At 40.2% G+C, this 20,647-nt stretch overlaps 1 protein-coding gene across 3 annotated transcripts in view; it reads right to left on the bottom strand.

Moving 5' to 3' along the window:
• Positions 1-1,340: 1,340 nt before the first annotated feature.
• FMNL2 (formin like 2) overlaps positions 1,341-20,647 on the bottom strand; it is a 272,362-nt gene continuing 253,055 nt past the window's right edge. Inside the window, exons 16-27 of one of the 3 annotated variants that reach the window (XM_065413185.1) lie at positions 19,735-19,859; positions 18,885-19,087; positions 16,650-16,884; positions 15,081-15,149; positions 14,849-14,929; positions 13,824-13,953; positions 9,827-9,990; positions 9,040-9,141; positions 8,412-8,510; positions 7,010-7,133; positions 3,424-3,470; positions 1,412-1,450 (exon numbers count right to left, since the gene is read on the bottom strand). In XM_065413185.1, the coding sequence (XP_065269257.1) occupies positions 1,412-1,450; positions 3,424-3,470; positions 7,010-7,133; positions 8,412-8,510; positions 9,040-9,141; positions 9,827-9,990; positions 13,824-13,953; positions 14,849-14,929; positions 15,081-15,149; positions 16,650-16,884; positions 18,885-19,087; positions 19,735-19,859 (1,418 nt within the window). Of the gene's footprint in view, positions 1,451-3,423; positions 3,471-5,073; positions 5,166-7,009; positions 7,134-8,411; positions 8,511-9,039; positions 9,142-9,826; positions 9,991-13,823; positions 13,954-14,848; positions 14,930-15,080; positions 15,150-16,649; positions 16,885-18,884; positions 19,088-19,734; positions 19,860-20,647 lie in introns of those variants that run through there. The other 2 variants (XM_065413183.1, XM_065413184.1) reach the window with 2 other exon arrangements.

Raw genomic sequence — 20,647 nt, 5'->3', positions numbered from 1 at the left:
AAATACTATACAATAAATTTTACAATTAACATACTGATGCAATGCTACCAGGAACGGTAAGCCACAAGCAAAATGTATCTTCTCTGAAAGTACAAATTTAGCATCAGTCCAGTTCTTGACTTTGGAATAGATCAAGTGCCCTGCCATTGTAGGATAAAATAAAATTCCATTATAACAATAAATTGATCTGCACCAGTAGCACTGTGTTTATATTTAAAATATTGCCAAGCCTAATAAAATAAGCTCAATTTTAAAGTGTAAAATGCAATATATAAAATAACTAAGAATTTAGAAGTTGGGATGCATTTGAACAACAAATGTCCCTTTGTATTAAGTGATCAGAACTCGATTGTCAAAGGAAAAACATACTTACTGGGTTACCATTCTTGCTCAATGCAGATGCAAGTTTAAAGCTTATAGATGGGGTATTAAAATCCTCTCTCAGCAGGGCACAAGATTATTTCACTGAGTTAATAACTGAACCATAATGGTCCTCAGAAATCCTAATACTGATTAATGAGATGTTAATATCTTAGTGCTAATTAATAAATACACTTTGTTATTCAAAAGCTGCCTCTATCTGAAGAACATAGTAAATGAGTCTTATACAACATTCTTGTTTCATAGATCTTTGCAATGCATTCATACCCTCCCACATTGCACACTGGCATATAAAAAGCAGAATCTGAACATGAAGAATAGTTCATGTTCATTTGATATAAACCTTGTGTTCACTGAATTATGTCTTTAACACGTCTTATTTGTATTAGTCCGGGGTTTGTGTATGGCTGAAAGGTACAGTTGATTTTGTAATTACTTCCCCCTTGCACATGGTAAGCCCTTATATATATAAAAAGCTAATAAGTGCAGTTGAAGCTCAAGGTTAATTCCTTAGCAGACAGGACAGGAATGCATTGAAAAGCTTAAGTCCACAGCAGATTGCATCCAAGTATTACTTATTTACAACCTGTCAGGAAATCAAGAAGGGCCACTGAAGACCAATCACTAAATTTCATGTAACAAAACAAAAAAAAATCATGTATTTTACATTTTGGTTAAAAATACTGAATAATGTGTTGGTGTAAAAAGATACCCAATCAAATCAAGTCCTATTGCTTTGATTAATTTGAGCAGGTACTTCAATTTTAGGCACTTGTTAGCTATGGTTGAGTAGAGAGCCCATCACTTTTACGTTCCTATGCATTTTCTATGTCTTTTTGAGCTCTTTAGAAGGTAATTTTACTGTATTCAAGGCTATAATTAAATGGTAGCACATATAGTTCACATGGACAAGGTATCATTCAAGCACACGCTCTACTTTTCACATGCAAATCTCCAGCTCACATGGTTATTTCAGCACCATTTACAGAGCGCAAGTTCTGATCATCAAAGCGTCGCCTAACGCTTCTCCTTACCGCATCGGCTCGTCTGTATGGCTGGTTTCTAAGATCTGCAAAAAGGAAATAGGATATCAGAAACAGGTAAATTAAATGTCCTTTGTTTAGAAAAGAAAAAGTCCTTCTGGCAGCCAATCAAAGCAGCTTGTGTAGAAAGAGTAAAGGGCCTTTAAACCCATTGAGAATTAAACAAATATGATTTGTCCTTATTAATAAACACCAAAAAAGGTAATACTGGTGGTATTCTTGTCTAAATAGATTCATGCTGTCAAGTTTTAAGTTTTTCTTCTGATTGGCTGGAGATTATAACTTTATTTTTAATAAAGTCATTGTGAAAGGCAATATCAATTGGAATCAATAGAGCCGAAGTAGACTTTTTTTTTTTAGATGTAATCACTACAATCATTGCAATTTGATCAGTAAATTTTTTTCTGAAAGGGGCTGGAAGCTGAATAAAAACTCAAAGTAGGATAATGTTTTAAATTGTTCTTTCCAAAGCAAGAATGATTTTATGCCTTCTATACGTCTATCTTTGGGGGGAGGGGAGCATGGAAAAAGTGGATACTAGACAATTACTATATGGTAAAAATGTAAAGGTTCTATTCTGTTCCATTGCTACTAGTCTGACGAGGATCCAAAAATATTTTCCCACTTGGCTGCAGCCACACAATGATGACTTCATGCTTGCATGAGCAGCTAAATCTCCACCCATTCCCAGTGAAGTCAGAAATTACATCAGGGATAAATTTGGGTCATAATCTATCTGTCTTGATTGCCATTTATGAAAGTAGGCCTCTTGGGAATGACGACTGGGGCTCTACTGAGCACACTCAGTATGTCCCTTGATATCCTAATACGGGGGAAAGTTTCTTCTGCCAGGGAAGAAATTTCAGTGAGGCTGGGGCCCTTTGCATATCTTCGCTTACATGGCTTTTCGAAGTCATGGCTGGGTTAGTGTTTTGTTTAAAGGCAGCTCCTGGATCCCCCAGCCATGTGTACCATCAGCAGGGGCAGCCAATGGGTGATGCTCAGCTGCTCCTGCCTGCACATGGATTTCTGCAGCTTCTTGTCTATCTCTTAGGGATACTGCACATGCTCCAGAAGCACTGCGTGGTACAGTCCTGGCAGCAGCAGAACAGGCTGGGGAACAGCTCTGGGGCGTGATGGGGCATAGGACACTGCTAACTATTTTGGGCAAACTTGGAGGGGCCAAATTTTTGAGCCAAAATGGAAAAAGGGGCCGGGGAAAGAGGGCACCAGTCACAGTAAGCACTCATGGTTCTAATACATCAATCTTTTGGTCCTGTCATGAGTGCAGGGGCCTGGACTAGATGACCTCTCAAGGTCCCTTCCAGTCCTATGATTCAATCTTTTATAGTTTGGTAAAAGCCACTTCATTTTATATGAAAAACGTCTGGCATTTTTTCCATCTGTCCCCTGTTGGTCAATCAGAATGCTGGATGTATAGCCCTCTCTTTTGCTAACAGTTCAACCAGGGAGAGGGAACAGGGCTTTCACCCTCCCCAACTGGCAATAAGGGGAGAGGGGTGGGAGCCCACTATACCTATCAAGAAAGCTATAGTGTCCCAACTCAAGGGAACTTCTAAAACCAAAAAGCCTTGAAAGCTGTTTGCTGAAGCCATTACTGTATCTCTAGAGCTTTAGTTACCCCCAAAGCTTGCAGATCCTCAGTAGGGAGGAGAGAAAGAAACCCAGAATCAGGAGTCAAGATGCACATGGAAGTCAGTTACTGTACACGAGCCTCCTATAGGAGCAGCAATTTAGTGCCTCCTAGCCCATGCTCTACCATGCCATATAACACAAGTGTGAAAATAAATGTTTAAGGGACACTGACATTCTTAAATCTTTAGTGTACCTTATGTCTTTAGACTCTCACCAGTATTACATTTAGTCATATTTATCAGCAATTTGTCTGGCATATAGAGAGAGGAGGAAGCTAAGTAAAAAGTGATGCTTGCCAGCTCTGTGTATCCTCCACCACCGGTGTGCTAGAAGAAATCCTTACCCTCGAGTGAACATTTGGAAATTTAGTGATATTATTCTTCTTTAGGGCTAAACAGAAAAAAAAAACACAAAATGATGGTTAAATAAAAAATGGGATGGAAAAAGAAGAGCAACTCAACTTAGTGTTCAAAAATCCCAGGCATGTTAGCCAAGAGAGCAAGAAGAGGGAAGGAGGCCAAGGCTGCAAGAAGAGGGAAGGAGGCCAAGGCTACAAGAGGAGGTTAGAAAGAGGAAGGAAAGGACAAGATGGCCATCCTAGTCTCTCGCTAACAAAATTCCAAGCTGCTTTGAAGATTGGCTCCAGGAAGACAATACAGCAATTAACTTGAAAGAGAAAATAACTATTGAGCTGATTATAGTTTGCAATCTTATTAAGAAGCTCTCATAAAAATACATTGCAAAAGTAAGAAATGAAACGCTGTTGTCTTTGATTAAGAACCAATAACAAAGACAACAGTGTTAGCAGATACATGCTGTGTTAAACACACCCTTTATACAGTTTACACCACAAGATGTAAATATATCCAGTTACATGCCAATATTTATCAGTAATAGATACTAGATCAGTAATAGCTGTGATTGCTATAGAATTTTAACAAAATTAAGTTTCTCCATTTCCTTCCCCCGTACCCATACTTAGATGGTCTCTTCATCCAATCCTCTGAAGTTGGCACTGACCAAACAGGCATAAAATGCTCCAATGAATTCTAAGACTTCATTTAATACAGCTTTGCCATGACTAGACCCAGAAGTCCAAGTCTGCAACCAGTGTTCACAATGGCCATGACACTACAGAGTGTGTCCCCAGTTTCCCCCTCATCAGAGTGGGAATCATTCTGGATTTTTTTTTCAGCTTTACTGATAGCCAATCCATGTAGCCACCCTCTGTGATCTGTTTCTCTTTGTTCAATAGGCATTTCCAATCATGTTTAAGTTGGCATGGAACTGAAAAATAAATTAAATGTGGATGTGACAGAATGAGAAAGGATTTTGTACATTTTATTCCTTATACATGCAGACAAACATGCAAGTGCTGGTTAAAATGGCTGAAAAAAATTAGTGAGTGCTCCCCAGATCATGTATATAATCACAAGTAACTATTGCAAGCCAGGAAGCAAAGCCCATGAAAGTCCAGCTCAGCTCATGCACAGTGCAATTCTGCTTCCCAACAGAGCAGTCTAGTTTACTGCATGCATACTACATAAGCCACTTCACATAGAAGGGGATTTCTAGAACCCAGAAGAGATGCCATAGAAAAACCAGGTGAACTGTCACATTTATAATTGCATTTGACCCACTAACCCTCCTGTAAACTCTAGAATCTGATTTGCAACAAAGCTGCTTTTCTATACGTAGCATTCTGTGACTTCCATCACTTGCTGTTCTATGACATTTGTCATGTAGCTCAGTGGTGGCTTTGAAATGTGAGGATAGCCAAAAGTGTCATGCACAAGGTTGATGGGATATAGTAAAAGACAACTGAAATACAAGAACGTGCAATGATGTGATGACAAAATACAACTCCAAGTAGACACCAGACATTCCTATCCATTTAACATTCACGTGGCCCTGTCTGAGATCCATACAAATGGAGAAATGTCAAAAACCTACAGCAACCTTTTAAGAGCATCAGGTGTGAAAGAGTAATAGTTTAGTAATGGAATTCCTCAGTGAGAACAGGTTCGCAGAAAAACCGAGAGCCACGCTTGGCAGTTCGAGCGGTAAAGGGCACTGTCTTCAACACTGCATGGAAAATAACAGCCAAACATGACAAACAACACAGTAAGAAGCAAAGATCTGTTGCATTAGTACATTGTTAGTGCTTTGTTAAGGACATCCTGGGATGGTTTTACATGTTCTGATCAGTTATTTAATCACAATAGGATACACTAAGCTGGGTTTCTTTGGGGACAAAAATTCCAAATAGGCTCCAAATAACCACTTTAAATTTCACAGTTTTCACTGGTGATAAAAATCTAATCCAGAGGGGAGTGTGCCATCATTGGTGGTGGCTACAGATCATTAAGGTTCATAGATTTGGGTCAACTAAAGCTTTTCTCTGGGTCTAAAGTGACACCATCAATTTAAAAATAACATGTCTGATAATTGTTTATCCACTTTTGCTATAAGCACTTTGATATCCCTTTGCATATGGTTATCTTCACAGTCTCTCACATGGTCAGTTTCTCCCTTTGAGTAGGTTTAAAACTTTATTTTTGAATGGGAAAATGTGATTTGTAAAATTACAAACACTGGCAGTGGGACCTTGGGGCGGTGTAGAATGTGTGACAGCTTTTAACTCATTATTGAAAATGACTAGCTATTACATTGACTGTGTCCTTTCAATAAAGGCCTAAAACGTAATGTTGGTGTACACTGTCTTGAAAGCTGTAGTGAAGAAGTTCCAACCCAGCACTCAACTAGGACAGAAATGCCTTCAGCTTCCTTTTGTGCCCTAAGTGGCAACATTGTTTCTTTCTCCCTCGGGAAAACCTTGTGAAAAAGATAGTAATGCAAAATATGGTCAAGGAAATCTAGCCCAAAGATTTTTTTTTCTTAAGCGTTGGTATGAGTGAAATGGATGACCACTGGGGGGGAGGGATAGCTCAGTGGTTTGAGCATTGGCCTGCTAAACCCAGGATTGTAAATTCAATCCTTGAGGGGGCCACTTAGGGATCTGGGGCAAAAATCTGTCTGAGGATTGGTCCTGCTTTAAGCAGGGGGTTGGACTAGATGACCTCCTGAGGTCCCTTCCAACCCTGAGATTCTATGAAAATCATTTTGCCCCTTCCCCTACAGGGATGCAGAATATGCATCAAAATAAAAATAAACTACCAGAACATCTATGTAAATTGAAAGGACACTAAACAAAAACAGATGTTAAAAAGCAACTTTGCTATAACAGGAATCTTTTGCTCAGTGTCCTGATCACCTCTGGCTATTATTATAAATTACACCCAGCCACTATTGTATTCAATTCTAATTTGTGGCAAGTGCAAAGTACTAGTCTACCCTAATTGGAAAGCAGTAAAACCATGACAAGTCAGGGTTATAAATCATTCAGGTATGACCAAATGATTTGTCCTGAGCTGTGTATTAACATGGGGTAATTACTGTTAGTACTTTTTAATGAAACTGCAAGCTCTTAAATAATGTTAAACATCAGTCATTCTGTTTGTGGAAACATTTGCAAGGAAAGGTTTGTATGGCATGCAGAGACTGCAGTACTGTCTGCCAGGGTACTGAACTTTCTATTGCTTAGCATAAGGACTAAGTTTGTCATGACAACATGCTGAAAGAAAAACTTGTGAAATAAGGAAAGGGTATCTGACTGATACCTCTGTATATGGAAAATGTGCAGAAAGTGGGCACATTAAAGTTGGTTAGGGGGTCTGGTTTGTTACACACCACTGGCAAGGATTTGTATACTTCAGTCACAGCGCTGGAAACAACTTTCTAAACTATATTTGAACCATACCTGTTAAGAGGTTTGTAGAGCTCTACAATAGTTCAGGTGATATTTATATACAGGCAAAATTTGATGTCTGTGAACCAGCCACTGAGGCTTGTGAACAAAGCTCCTTTACCTGTTATAATGTCTTCAATTGCACCATCTTTCCCCTCATACACATGTCTGTTATCCTTGACTTGTCGTCGGCGTAGCTCTGCAATTAGCTCTTGCTGCTGTCTCTTTGTTTTATGGGAAGGAGACTGAAAGGAAATGGGAGTAAAGATCAGTAAGGAGTAGCCCCCAACAGGGCATTGCTGCATTCCTCTTTTCCTTTTCTCGAATGTGCAAGACACCAAATACCATCTTATTCAATTTCAAATATTAATATTGGGTCTCATTCCAATTTTATAGATAGGAAAACCAAGGCAGAGAGGTTAGGTGACTTGTCTAAACCCACAAAGGAAGTCAAAACTGGTGAGTGTTTTTTTTAGCAGCCAAATCTGTCCATTCCCCTTGCTTAATTTCATTCTCTACCTCTTCTACCATTTATTTGATCCTGTAAAGCATTAGAGGATTGAGAGACTGTGCCATTTCCTCCAGCATCAGAAAGGGAAAACATGACTGGAGATAAGGGTACTGGAGAGCTGGAAGGGAAAGAAATGCAAACAGAAGCAACCAGTTACAAAATGGCCACTTTAGGGCTATAGCTGTTTCCATTTGCTAAATTTAAGGGGCCAGTCCCAGAAAGGCATGCTGGGAAAAAGGTTTCTATAAAATGGCATCCTTAGGCTGGGCCTGCTACTATATTATAGGGGTAATTTCTCTGACAGGGCATCCCTTGGGGGGGGCCTACCACCAGGATATTATAGGGATAGTTTCTCTGTAGGCATATTACATATTAGTTTGTAAATATAAGAGTTAACAAAAATGCTGTGTACAGAATATAGACAAAGCCCTAGGAAAATGCATTATAAAGCTAAGGCACAAAGCTGCTGTTGGTAGGGGCATGGAGTAGATGCTTTATTCCAACCTAATTTCTCAGAGCCTGTTACTGAAATGAAGGGCTGATGAGAAGACAGGAAAAGAGGCACAATTGTATCAGGGCCAGGAGCTTGGAGGGGTGTTCCTAAACCGTCCGTAACATCTGAGTAAATAAAGTGGGATGGGTGAGGGTGGGAACTCAGTGAACATGGTGTGCCAGAGCCCCAAATTTCTCTCGTCGGGCCTGCCGAGATGTGCACACTGGGTACATTCAGAATTATGCTCTTCTACTGGAGTTTTTCCTGTTATAAGATTGGCTGGTAAAGATAAAAACCACTGCCTATTTTTAAACCCTTTTTGTAAAACCAAAATTCACCACATATAAAGAGTGTTAGAATTATGAAATTCTTATCTTGAGCTGAGAATTATGAAATGGCACCAGGAGGGGTTTTACCTGTATGTCCTCTCAAACATCACTAGAGGGCAGAAAGGGTTGTTCCTTACCTTTAGAGACAAAATATTCAAGTAATATTGTCCCAAAGTCCTCTGTTTCATACCTTTTGGTCCTGTTGCTCCATCAATGCTTCTTGCTCCAGAAGTTTTTCCATGAGTGCCTGTTCCTGCTTCTTTCTCAACTCATTCTCCTCTTCTGCTTGCTGTTTAGCATAAAGACCAAGAAACCACATTAGAGCTGCAAACAACGACAAATGAAGGGACTCTTGAGATTTATTTATTTATTTATTAACAAGAGAATCATCTCTTACTGCAAAAATGAGTTTGTGACTATAACTGTTTCCACTGAAGACCAGAGGGGGCACTTTCAGGGCACTGCATAGATATTCAGCTGCATGATTCACACTAATGTTAAGGCGGTGGAGCTAGATTCCCACACAAAGACTGACCAGCGAGCCTAGGGCTGGTCAATCTTATTGCTATGGTGGTTTGTCCTGGTTTCTGTAATATCCTGAGACAATTACTTGCCCTGCCCTTTGCTGGTTTACTTTACGTCCCATAGCAAGGCTGTGCAGTGCTCTTTCACAGGTCATTCTGGGGTCTGTAGTCTCAGGAGGTTACACCTTTGAATTGAAGGGAGCTGTGAGCTGGATTGTAGAAAGCTACGGACCACATTTAGCAGCGCTGCCATATTCAGAAGTGGAATAAGAAGCAAAATGAATGTCTGCTTACCTTGTAGGCTTTCACAAATCGGACAAAGACTGGGAAAAAGACGGATGGGGGGGTTGTCTTGGGATTCTCCCCAAAATATTTCACAGCATCATCAAAGGCATCCTGTAAAAAGCACATTTTTCACTCAACTTCGCATCTTAAAAATGAGCTATTGTCCATTTACAGAATGTCGTAAAGGGATGTATTCTCAGCCTCCCTTTTTGTGTGTGAAATCTGTACCTGCAAGATTTGCATCTGCATTTGTGTATCCACAAAATGAACTGTGGGTGTAAATGTGAGAGATCTTTGCACCTCGCACTACATGCTGTGTGCGCACACACATTAAGTTGGGCAAAAGTGCTCAGCTTTGCAGCTGTAATTCATTTGTAGGCAGAAAATTTCAGAGTCAAATGTGCCTGCAAAAAGGAGGCTGCACTTCTGAAAGTTTAACTCATGGTGGTTGGAAAGGTTTGTCAGAGGAGAAATAGCAAAACGTTACCAAAGTGTTTAGAGAAGAGTGACAAGATTGAGTAGGAGGCTAGGAGGATGGACTTCAGGGTGCAAATATGCATAGCTTGGCTAGATGACTACAGAGAGGAAAGTATGTGATAACCTCAATATTATGTCATCACTTCAGTGAGCACTGGTAAAGACGGCAGAGGAACTCAAGTAACCCTGAATCTCCTCAGCCATGCCACAGTTTGCTGAAGGTTATATCCTCTTGAACCGTCAGGAATTCCTGCATTTCCAGATTCTTCTTGCTTGGTCTCTACATCACCTTGGCAGGGACTGGGATTAAAAAGAATACCTGGGCTATTTTTGCATCATCCTGCAGTTTCTTTAGTTTTCCTTCATTGTTATGAATAAATTCCTTCAGCATTGTATTGTGGTCGTGCATGGTGTATTCTCGCTTTGTCAGGTCCAGGCCTCGCTGGAGCTCCTTGACATCCAACAGGACATTTTCAAGGGACACTAAGAAATAAACAAAAATGCTGAAGTGTTTTTGTAGAGAGAGTGACACAAACACTCTACTATAGGCTTAAATCCAATTCTTAACTCCTTAATGAGAAGTGTTTCATAAATCCAGGCACAGGATCTCAGAGTTGGTAACTTGGTAAATATTAAGCCACAGATTACCCTGTATAATTAGAAATTGCTCATCAGTATTTTGACTTGTTTTAGCTTGGGATAAAAATTCATAAATGTTTGGTGCATTTCCATGGTAGCACCGAAAATGACTGTTAAGTCATTCTTGTACAGGGGTTAGTTTCATTCATACAAGCATGCAGCATATACAGAGCACCCACTAATGCACAGAACATAGCACTTAGTTTTCTCCTCCCTGTGTTTAAAATGGATTCCTAAAATCTACTAAAGGCTAACGCGTTGTAGTTTAAATATCAGAATCCAGCTGCAAGCACAAGAAATTGAGAAAATCAGTTTACTTACTTAAGAATGTGTTTAACCCCTAAAATGATGACAATCTCCAAAATTCACATTGCACTTGTGTGCGTATTAATAGTGTTTAACTAAGACAACCTCATGTTGACCAGTAATACGGGTGTATGTTCTTTTAAAAAAACAAAACCCAACACTTGGACATTATTGCAAAGGGGACGGTAATTTAAACTGTTCATTTGGGATTACAGTTGTGTAATTGATGCTGAACAGCTTCTTCAACAAACATAGGCTCTTTTTCTACTTATGTAATATCCACAAGCAGATCACAATCAGTGTCCTGAAATGTATTTGTTGTTCACATTTTCTTAAACTCTTATACTGATCTTGAAAAATTCTCTGCAAGTATTCAGTATTCACACTGATAGGTTACATTGCATCTGTTTACTGGCTGGATGTCACACCAGCACTTCTGGGGAGAGTGCAAAGTTTGGCGTCTGTGAATACTCACTCTCACAGCTCTGAAACTCACTTTCTGTGACCGTGTGGACCAGTAAAACTTGGTCATTTGCATATTCATAGAAAGAGAAGAGAAAAGGTTTACAAGCATGGGGAAAATGTGAATATTTGTAGAATATATGACACTAGTCGCCCACTCTGTGATGCAGTGTGGGGATGCCACTTCCATAATCCCTATTCAAATGAAAGAAGAGGATGCACGTGAACTATTGCCCACAACAAAAGACCTTAGGAATATTTAACAATTAAGTGTGGCATCTATATCAAAAGTATCTTGAATGCACAAGTAGTCTTAGAGCCATGAACTGGGAAAGTCTAATTTGCACAGCGGTTGCTTTAAAAGTTATCATACAAAGAGCCTTGTGTACAGATCTGGTGCTGGTCTCATGCTTTTCCTTTGCTTTCATACATCTGCAAGTATAGTCAGATCAAATCCTTTACAACTGACATCCAATGGCATTATTGAGTCCTTGATAGCTAGCTCCATTGACTGATTCCTTGGTATCCTCCTATGAGGGCAGACCTCAGGGACTCAGACATCAGACGCCATTGTGGAAAGCTAACGAGCACATGTGCTTGTAATATTAATGTTGATCTGTAGTCTTTTAACTCTGTATTGTTTTAACAGTGCAAATTCTAATCCAAACAATTGATGCTTTGCTAAGTGACAGGTTTCAGAGTAGCAGCCGTGTTAGTCTGTATCCGCAAAAATAACAGGAGTACTTGTGGCACCTTAGAGACTAACAAATTTATTAGAGCATAAGCTTTTGTGGGCTACAACCCACTTCTTCGGATGCATATAGAGTGAACCATATATTGAGGAGATATATATACACACACATACAGAGAGCATGAACAGGTGGGAGTTGTCTTACCAACTCTGAGAGGCCAATTAAGTAAGAGAAAAAAAACTTTTGAAGTGATAATCAAGATGGCTCAGTACAGACAGTTTGATAAGAAGCAAGTGTGAAAATACTTACAAGGGGAGATAGATTCAATGTTTGTAATGGCTCAGCCATTCCCAATCCCTATTTAGCCCTGAGTTGATTGTGTCTAGTTTGCATATCAATTCCAGCTCAGCAGTCTCTCTTTGGAGTCTGTTTTTGAAGTTTTTCTGTTTTAAGATAGCCACCCGCAGGTCTGCCAAAGAATGGCCAGACAGGTTAAAGTGTTCTCCCACTGGTTTTTGAGTATTATGATTCCTGATGTCAGATTTGTGTCCATTAATTCTTTTGCGTAGAGACTGTCCGGTTTGGCCAATGTGCATGTACAAGGATAGGGCGGATGTGCATATATATGATATATGATATATGCACATCCGCCAATCTTCCATCCAGGACACACCACACGATCCATTGTCTACAGCCAAGCTCTAAGATATAACCGCATTTGCTCCAATCCCTCAGATAGAGACAAGCACCTACAAGATCTCTATCAAGCATTCTTAAAACTACAATACCCACCTGCTGAAGTGAAAAAACAGATTGACAGAGCCAGACGAGTACCCAGAAGTCACCTCCTACAAGACAGGGCCAACAAAGAAAATAACAGAACACCACTAGCTGTCACCTTCAGCCCCCAACTAAAACCTCTCCAGCGCATCATCAGAGATCTACAACCTATCCTGAAAGATGATCCTTTACTCTCACAGATCTTGGGAGACAGACCTGTCCTCGCTTACAGACAACCCCCCAACCTAAAGCAAATACTCACCAGCAACCACACATCACTGAACAAAAACACTGACCCAGGAACCTATCCTTGTAACAAAGCCCGATGCCAACTCTGTCCACATATCTATTCAAGTGACACCATCATAGGGCCTAATCACATCAGCCATACCATCGGTGGCTCGTTCACCTGCACATCTACCAATGTGATATATGCCATCATGTGCCAGCAATGCCCCTCTGCCATGTACATTGGCCAAACCGGACAGTCTCTACGCAAAAGAATTAATGGACACAAATCTGACATCAGGAATCATAATACTCAAAAACCAGTGGGAGAACACTTTAACCTGTCTGGCCATTCTTTGGCAGACCTGCGGGTGGCTATCTTAAAACAGAAAAACTTCAAAAACAGACTCCAAAGAGAGACTGCTGAGCTGGAATTGATATGCAAACTAGACACAATCAACTCAGGGCTAAATAGGGATTGGGAATGGCTGAGCCATTACAAACATTGAATCTATCTCCCCTTGTAAGTATTTTCACACTTGCTTCTTATCAAACTGTCTGTACTGAGCCATCTTGATTATCACTTCAAAAGTTTTTTTCTCTTACTTAATTGGCCTCTCAGAGTTGGTAAGACAACTCCCACCTGTTCATGCTCTCTGTATGTGTGTGTATATATATCTCCTCAATATATGGTTCACTCTATATGCATCCGAAGAAGTGGGTTGTAGCCCACGAAAGCTTATGCTCTAATAAATTTGTTAGTCTCTAAGGTGCCACAAGTACTCCTGTTATTTTTGCTAAGTGAGTAGCTGCTGTTGTTTCTTAGATGACTCGTTTTAAAGTATTAAGATTGTAAGCTCTGTGGGGTAAGGCCTATTTTTTTGTTCATATGGTGCCTAGCACAATGGCGTCTTGGTCCATGACTGGGGCACCTCTAGGTGTTATCACAATATAAATAAGAATAAAGTATAAAAACGTCAAATATAATAGTTCTGTGACATGAATGTATCCTCCACATTCATATTTATCCAACCTTTATCTGGAACCCTAAATTTGATGTCATCCCCCAAAAAGTGGCTTCATCACAGGCCTAGCTGCCCTACAAATTAAACTTCCGATCTTTCTCTTGAACAGCTCATGGGGATAGGAGGATTAAAATATATCAGAACCTGGTTCACATACTAACAAGGGCAACACTGGTCACAGTACCTGCAGCAGCTTTCTCCACATAATGAAGTTCATTGTAAAAGAGGGATACTTGGTGATACTTCTCTTTCACAACATTGGATATATAGTGCAACAGCGTTTGTTTTCTGTCCGTTGACTTTGTGTCTAACAGCTGCAAGCAAAAGGCAAGGAAACTGTTGGATTAAGGTGTGGTAAAGGCCAGGCTATAAATTATCTGTTGACTGAACTGATACTTTATTAAATGGGGAAGCACAAAGAAAAATAATTAAGGAATGCTGAGAAAGTAGAAATTAGAGGCATGTCTTTTGAGACTAACATGGGAGAAAGCCCTCAGCTAAGTAGGTTCCCAAATCAAATTGTTCTTACTATACCATATAGTCATATTTTAAAATAGAGTTGGCATCCACTATGCATCTACTCATTGGCTATTGCCCACCTGTTCACTCTGAGCTGTCTTCCCTCCCGTTGTTTTAAAAGCTGGGTGGGACTTGCCACACATTAGTTCTCGTGAAAGATGAGAGAGGGGTAGTGCAGAGTGCAGGCTGATGCTGTGAGAGCTTTCCCCATACAGCTCTGCTAATGCACATCCAACCTGACCTGCTATATTGTCTGTTGTCTTAGGCAGTGACTGATAATTGTCCCAAACTCTGAGCTGGAGTTGTGATGGATTAGCAGCCAATCTCATGTCACATATGACTGAAGACATTTAAACCTCTATCTCCATTATGGCACTACAGCACCTGAACCCCTTCTATTTTTATTTCACTTATCTATCCCATCACCACCCTTCTTCCACCACGCCAGAAACCATCTAAGCACAGGTCCTCCAATTAGTTAATTAATTACTTGTCTCTCTCACCAACAGAAGTTGGTCCAATAAAAGAGATTAGCTCCCCCATCTTCTCTCTGAACTGAATGGCATGTACGGTCCATTGCAAGGCTGTCATTAACATTTTTTTATGAACCGGGTGGAGGTGAAGAACTGAGTAGCAGGCACCCTCCCCACCAAAGTTAGCTCCCAGCCAAGATGTCGTTCTTCTACTCACCAGATCTAAACTCTGTAGTTTAAACCCATAAACTGCTCCTCTTTTACTGCTGTTCATATAGTTACCAAGAGCCAAGATTATCTGCCAGAGTGAGAGAAAGAGGTAACAGTCAATACATATACTTTGAACGGTGAGTTTTTAACATAAGAAGGTAGGTATATTCCAGTATGCATGGAGGAATAGCATTGATTATCTCATTAAAGTACACGTGTATAAATAAAATTGTACTTACCTCCAGTATTTTCTTGAGCTTTTGGGATGACTTTATTGAGACAGATGCTGCTATTACTGCATGGAGTTGCTAAAAGCAAATAACGAGAAGAGGTGTCGTTAACACATGTAAAACCTTAAATGCAAGGTAAAAGTCAGCACTCAAATTCTACTCTTGGATCTGCACGATGGGGATCTTGACATGAATATTCTCCTTCCCCTCTGTGTATGGATTTCAAGTTGTTCACATGCTCTGCAGGCTTAATGTAGAGTAAAATAAAATGCAAGCATGGTTCTACAGTGCCATGCTCTTCATGACAATGAAAGATGTATCAAATTATGTGGAACAGGCCTCAGGGAGTCACCAGTATAGATAGCATGAACATCATTAATTTGTCTTCCGTTTCAGCTAATGATTCAAACAATATGATTTCTATATTAAAACCACTTTTAAATACTTAAAAGTGTAAAATAAAAAGAAGCATTGTGAACATTTTGGGACACAGACTGTCATCTAAGCTGTGTCTGTAAAATCTGAGCCTGTATTGCATACAGAGATGTGGAGTTTGCAGACACAAATGCACAAATTTTGCAGGCATATCTTAGATGACAATCTTTAAAAATTAGCAATGTAACCTATTAAATGCTATAGTCAATCTCTTCTGTGCTATGAATGGAAATGCTATGAATCATTTCTAGTGGGTTACTTAAAAAGCTTTGATGTCATCAATTTGGGAGGGGGGGCACTGGCCCTATCTGAGGACACTGGGCACCACTGCAATAACAATATTAAATGATAGTCATAGCTAGAACATTGTTTGGCTAGATTTGGTTTTATTTCTTTCTCCTTTCCTCTCAAGAGCTGCAATGATTCATCATGATATTCAAATCTTCCATCTATCTTTAACATATCTCTGCTGAATCTGCATAGGGTTTATGACACCGCACAACTCCATGGTACTTGGCTTCACAGAGCGAGACTCCTGAAAATCATTGTAGATGTACTGTTTAGAGCCCATGAGCAAGGCCTAAACCAGGGGTTCTCAAACTGGGGGTTGGGACCCCTCAGGGGGTCACGAGGTTACTACATGGGGGGTTGTGAGCTGTCAGCCCCCACCCCAGACCTCGCTTTGCATCCAGCATTTATAGTGGTGTTAAATATATTAATAAGTGTTTTTAATGTATAAGGTGGGGTCGCACTCAGAGGCTTGCTATGTGAAAGGGGTCACCAGTACAAAAGTTTGAGAATCACTGGCCTAAACTCAACTGTGGTTACTATAGTCAAATTCCTAAACCTATGATAGATATAGAACTGATTGAAAAACATGAAACATTTTTTTGTGAACATTTTGATTGAGATTTTTTTCCTCTTTTCTCTTTGAAAGTATTTTCCAAGGAAAATTTTCTGATCAGCTATACCTAGATGGCAAAGTAAAACAGAAAGAAGGTTTGGTCTGTCTAAGTATCTTAAAAAGTGATGCAGAGTGTTGGAATGAGTTCCACTTGTGAAGCCCTAATGTCTGCACATCTTAGAATTAATTCAACGCTAATTTATTTTTTAACATTGCTCTATCGCTTGTGGCTCACTCACCGGCGTCAGCATTTGGATGCTTTCTGCGAAGTTGCCTATGAAGGCCATGATGGTCATCTTCTGCATCAGCCTCTCAATCTTACTGAACTGCATCATGAACCGATCTTCATCAGTCAGATTCTCGAGAGGTTTCCTCTCCCGCTCATAGAGCCGTAACACTTTCACTTCGTTCTCAGTGGGCAAGAATCGCATCAAACATTCGACAAAATCTACTGGCAACGTCTTCAGGTCAAATCTATATCGTAACAACACAGAAAGCTTGGTGTTATAAGAAGGACCCACCAAATATGACAGGCCTGTCTGCTTTGGCAAAGCCAACCAAAGGGCAGCAACCTGCCTTCCCCATGATCCCTATTCAAACAGGCAGAGCACATGACTCCTGGAGGCCTGTGCCATACACAAGCCTGGGACAATAAAAAATAAACCTCAGGAGTTTCCTGACACCCCTGACACACTGGTGGCCTCTGATGCTGACTAGGTGGTGCATTGCTTACAGTGAAGCCGTGGGCCTCCATTTTTACTGTTCTGGGTGAGCACGGCTGGGAGGGCTCAATCCTGCGTAATGCATGTGCAGAGTGCTAAATGTATAAGCACATGTTCAAAGCGATAAGCAGGGTAACTGAAGCTGTATTGATGTGAATGCTGCTGCCTGGTTGCTATGTTACTCAGTAAGTCCTAAAGGGGGACGTGTGGCTAACATCTTTAACATGATGAGGACCACACTTAATTTCACATTACCTCAGATATGGCCATTTTTTAGCCATATGTTTTATGTTTACTTTGAGCACTTACAAGTAAACCAGTGGGTGAAGAGGACTCACAATCTTATTGTTGCTCACTCTTAAGCCTCCACTCTCACATGCATGGAAAGCAAACACTCTTGCCACTCTGCTGTGCAGCACACAAAGACTTTCAAGACCAAGACTTGTGTGAATAAGGAAAAGGCTGACCAAGCAGAACATAGCAGTGCCGGACAAAGCAAGGAGCTGACCTACTGAATGCAGAATGGGGGAAGACCTGGTGATCTCCAACTATAAGATACTGGAGTATGAAAACAGGGAAGAGAAGATACTAGTTTTATGTAAAAGGAGAAGGATCTTGTAACCTACAAAGTTAGATCTGCAGCATCAAATTGAGAGTATGTTAGTATTTGGCCAGATTAGAAGAGTGAACCAACGTTTGTCTGAACATCCAAACCTCTGTCTGAGGTGTCCTCATGCAGAGAAACATTAGATGCTCATCATAGCCGCAAATGCTAACGCTTTCAAGTCTAACTTGGGAAAAGTGCAGTAATAAATGAGTACTCTAGCCTAACAAAATGTTGGCTTTGACAGGCAAGTAATCATCTCCAATATGTTCCAAAGACTAAAGAAAGTGAACTGGAATGTATCTTAGGGTACATCTACACTGGAATAAAAGACCCGGGGCACAGCTGCGCCTGGTCCGGATCAGCTGATGCGAGCTTGTGGGGCTCTGTTTGTGGGGCTAGATGACTGGGCTTGGGCTGGAGCCCGGGGTCTGGGACTCCCCCTCCCTGCAGGGTCCCAGAGTTCAGGCTCCAGCCCGAGCCTGAACATCTATCAGCAGTTTTACAGTCCTGTAGCCCAAGACCTGGACCAGCTGCGAGTGTTTAATTGCTGTGTAGACATATCCATAAAGTGCCTGATGACTCTTAAGAAGCAGGACATGAAACTACGTTCCTTCGTTAAGATTGGTAGTACTCACTTGTATCATTTTTGCATTTGGCATTGTATCTAATCATTACATAAACAATACCATCTAAATTGCATTCAGTGCATGTGAATTAAATTCAGACATTATGGCAAAAACTAAACCTTTCACCTATTCTTAATATTTACCATACTTGTCTCAGGATTGCTTTTAATTTACAGTTATTATAGGAAATGCAGCATAATAGGAGTCAAATGTGAATTATGTTGATGGCATTCTTTTAAGAACTATTAATTAGGTTTTTTTTTTAAATTCCAAGATAATTTGCACTGACTTGCAGAGTGATATCATGACACAAAATTGCAAGTTAACTGATCTAGGGGGAATGCAATCAATGATTTGTGGGGGACTCAGAATGGTTCATCCTTATTCTTGGATCTTTCGCAGCTGCAAAAACCTTTGTATTATCTGCCAATTCAAAACCAGATTTTCTATGTATGCCAATTACCAAAAAGCAGAGTAAATCTTAGATATGATTGCTCCATCGACAAGTTTTGCACTTACACCTGAATAGCTTTGCATATCTCATCTGCAGTCTTTCCAGCTTTTCTTAAAGTGATGGCAAGATTTTTGGCCCTGTTTGCTTCCAATAATGTGACTTTGTTTGACCCTTTTTGAGTTATCTTTTGTTTGCTTGAAGTAAGATCAATGGCTGGACCTTGAGCTTTTGTCTTGAATATTTCTTCAAATTCATCCACATTTAAATCCTAAAAAGAAAGAAATCCCCCCACAAAAATATTTTTTTTAAATTGCACTTGTCCAAAGTTTTCTCAGAATTCCATAGAAAGACTTTGACTGATATGTAGGTATATGCCACACTGTGTTGATATATGCACATCCGCCCTTGCAGACAATAGTCTGCAGTAATGGTCCAAAATATAACATTATAATAGTGTTTGTGAAATTAAGGTCAAAAGATTTTTCAGCTTTTTACTCATCCTTCTACCAGCTGTAGCCTCGTGTATACTATTCAAAAGCTTAGTGCTCAACCCTACTACATTGATGCTCCAACTCTCCTTCAACAGCACTCAGCAATCTGCAGGAGCCTGCATCCCATAAATGGCATCAGCATGTTTATACTGGGAAAATGCCATCAACCATCTTGATTAATTTGTTTCAAACAAAGACATGCACTTTTATAGTCAGTCTGGCCCAGATTTTCAGCTGGGGTAAACCGAAAGCCATTTCATGCCTTTTTACTGAGGATCTCAAGCAGCTGAAACTATTCTTATTTAACAACACAAACAATAACTTTCAGAAATAATTCTTACGATGATCTGTCTTTGCAAAACTGTACATTCACTTACACTGCACGTAGTACTGGGAAGCAAAACACAATATGCAGTATTCATACCTCCAGGATCCTTTCATCATCAATTTCATTGAAGACCGTCCCATTAATTTGATTGGGTTTGAGAGCTACCCAGTTAAAGACAGGCATGCGGAACTTTGTCTTGATTGGCTTCTTGATTTTCACAGCTAAAGACATCAAAGAGAATGAAATTACAAATGCCGGAAGAATTGGGAAACATCTGGAGCAACCCAGACACAGTTTTTTGCAGATGGCATTTCAGCACTGGAGGAAGAACTGGTAAGGGCAAAGTAAACACTTTTAAAAGCCTGAAAAAATTATGGTGCCGTGATAGACAAACAGCAGGGAGAGATTTTATCCAGCTATTCAGCTGTTTTATACCCAGCATTCACATACCTTTAGTGAAAGCTTGAGATTAAGAATATTTCACAAAAGCAAATGTGTTACTCTAATATACTGTGTTCTTAATATTGTTCTGGCCTGGTTTAGAAACCAAAATAATTTTTAACCAGTATAGAAAATGGATAAAATGGTATGTGACTTTAGTTCTGTTCTGCCAGAGGACATCCCATTTCTGGATGTAACATCAGGACAGGTCATGTGAGGTGCTGAACACCCTCAAGTCCCACTGATGTTAATGCGGATTGTGCACTCTCAGCACCTTGCAGTCCTGGGCCGCTGGTGTGTGATGTTACTCAGTCCTTACTACCTAACTTTTAATAATCAGTGCTGTAGATAAAGTTGTTCAAGCTGACATCAAGGCAGCGGCACTATGACTAATGCTTTTAGCAACAGCTAGAGGTGCTAGCTGAAGACCTACATCCTTTTGATTAAACTGAGAGAGGGGATTGTAGCTGAGGATTCAGCTAGAAGTGAGTCCTCTGTCTAGCAGAGGATTCAATCAGTGGTGTGTGACAAGGGAAAGAGAAGCCCTTTTACAAAAAAGATATTGTTA

The sequence above is a fragment of the Emys orbicularis genome, chromosome 11 (genome assembly GCF_028017835.1).
Source record: "Emys orbicularis isolate rEmyOrb1 chromosome 11, rEmyOrb1.hap1, whole genome shotgun sequence".
NCBI lineage: Eukaryota > Metazoa > Chordata > Testudines > Emydidae > Emys > Emys orbicularis.
This window is presented reverse-complemented; position numbering and strand designations above follow the sequence as displayed.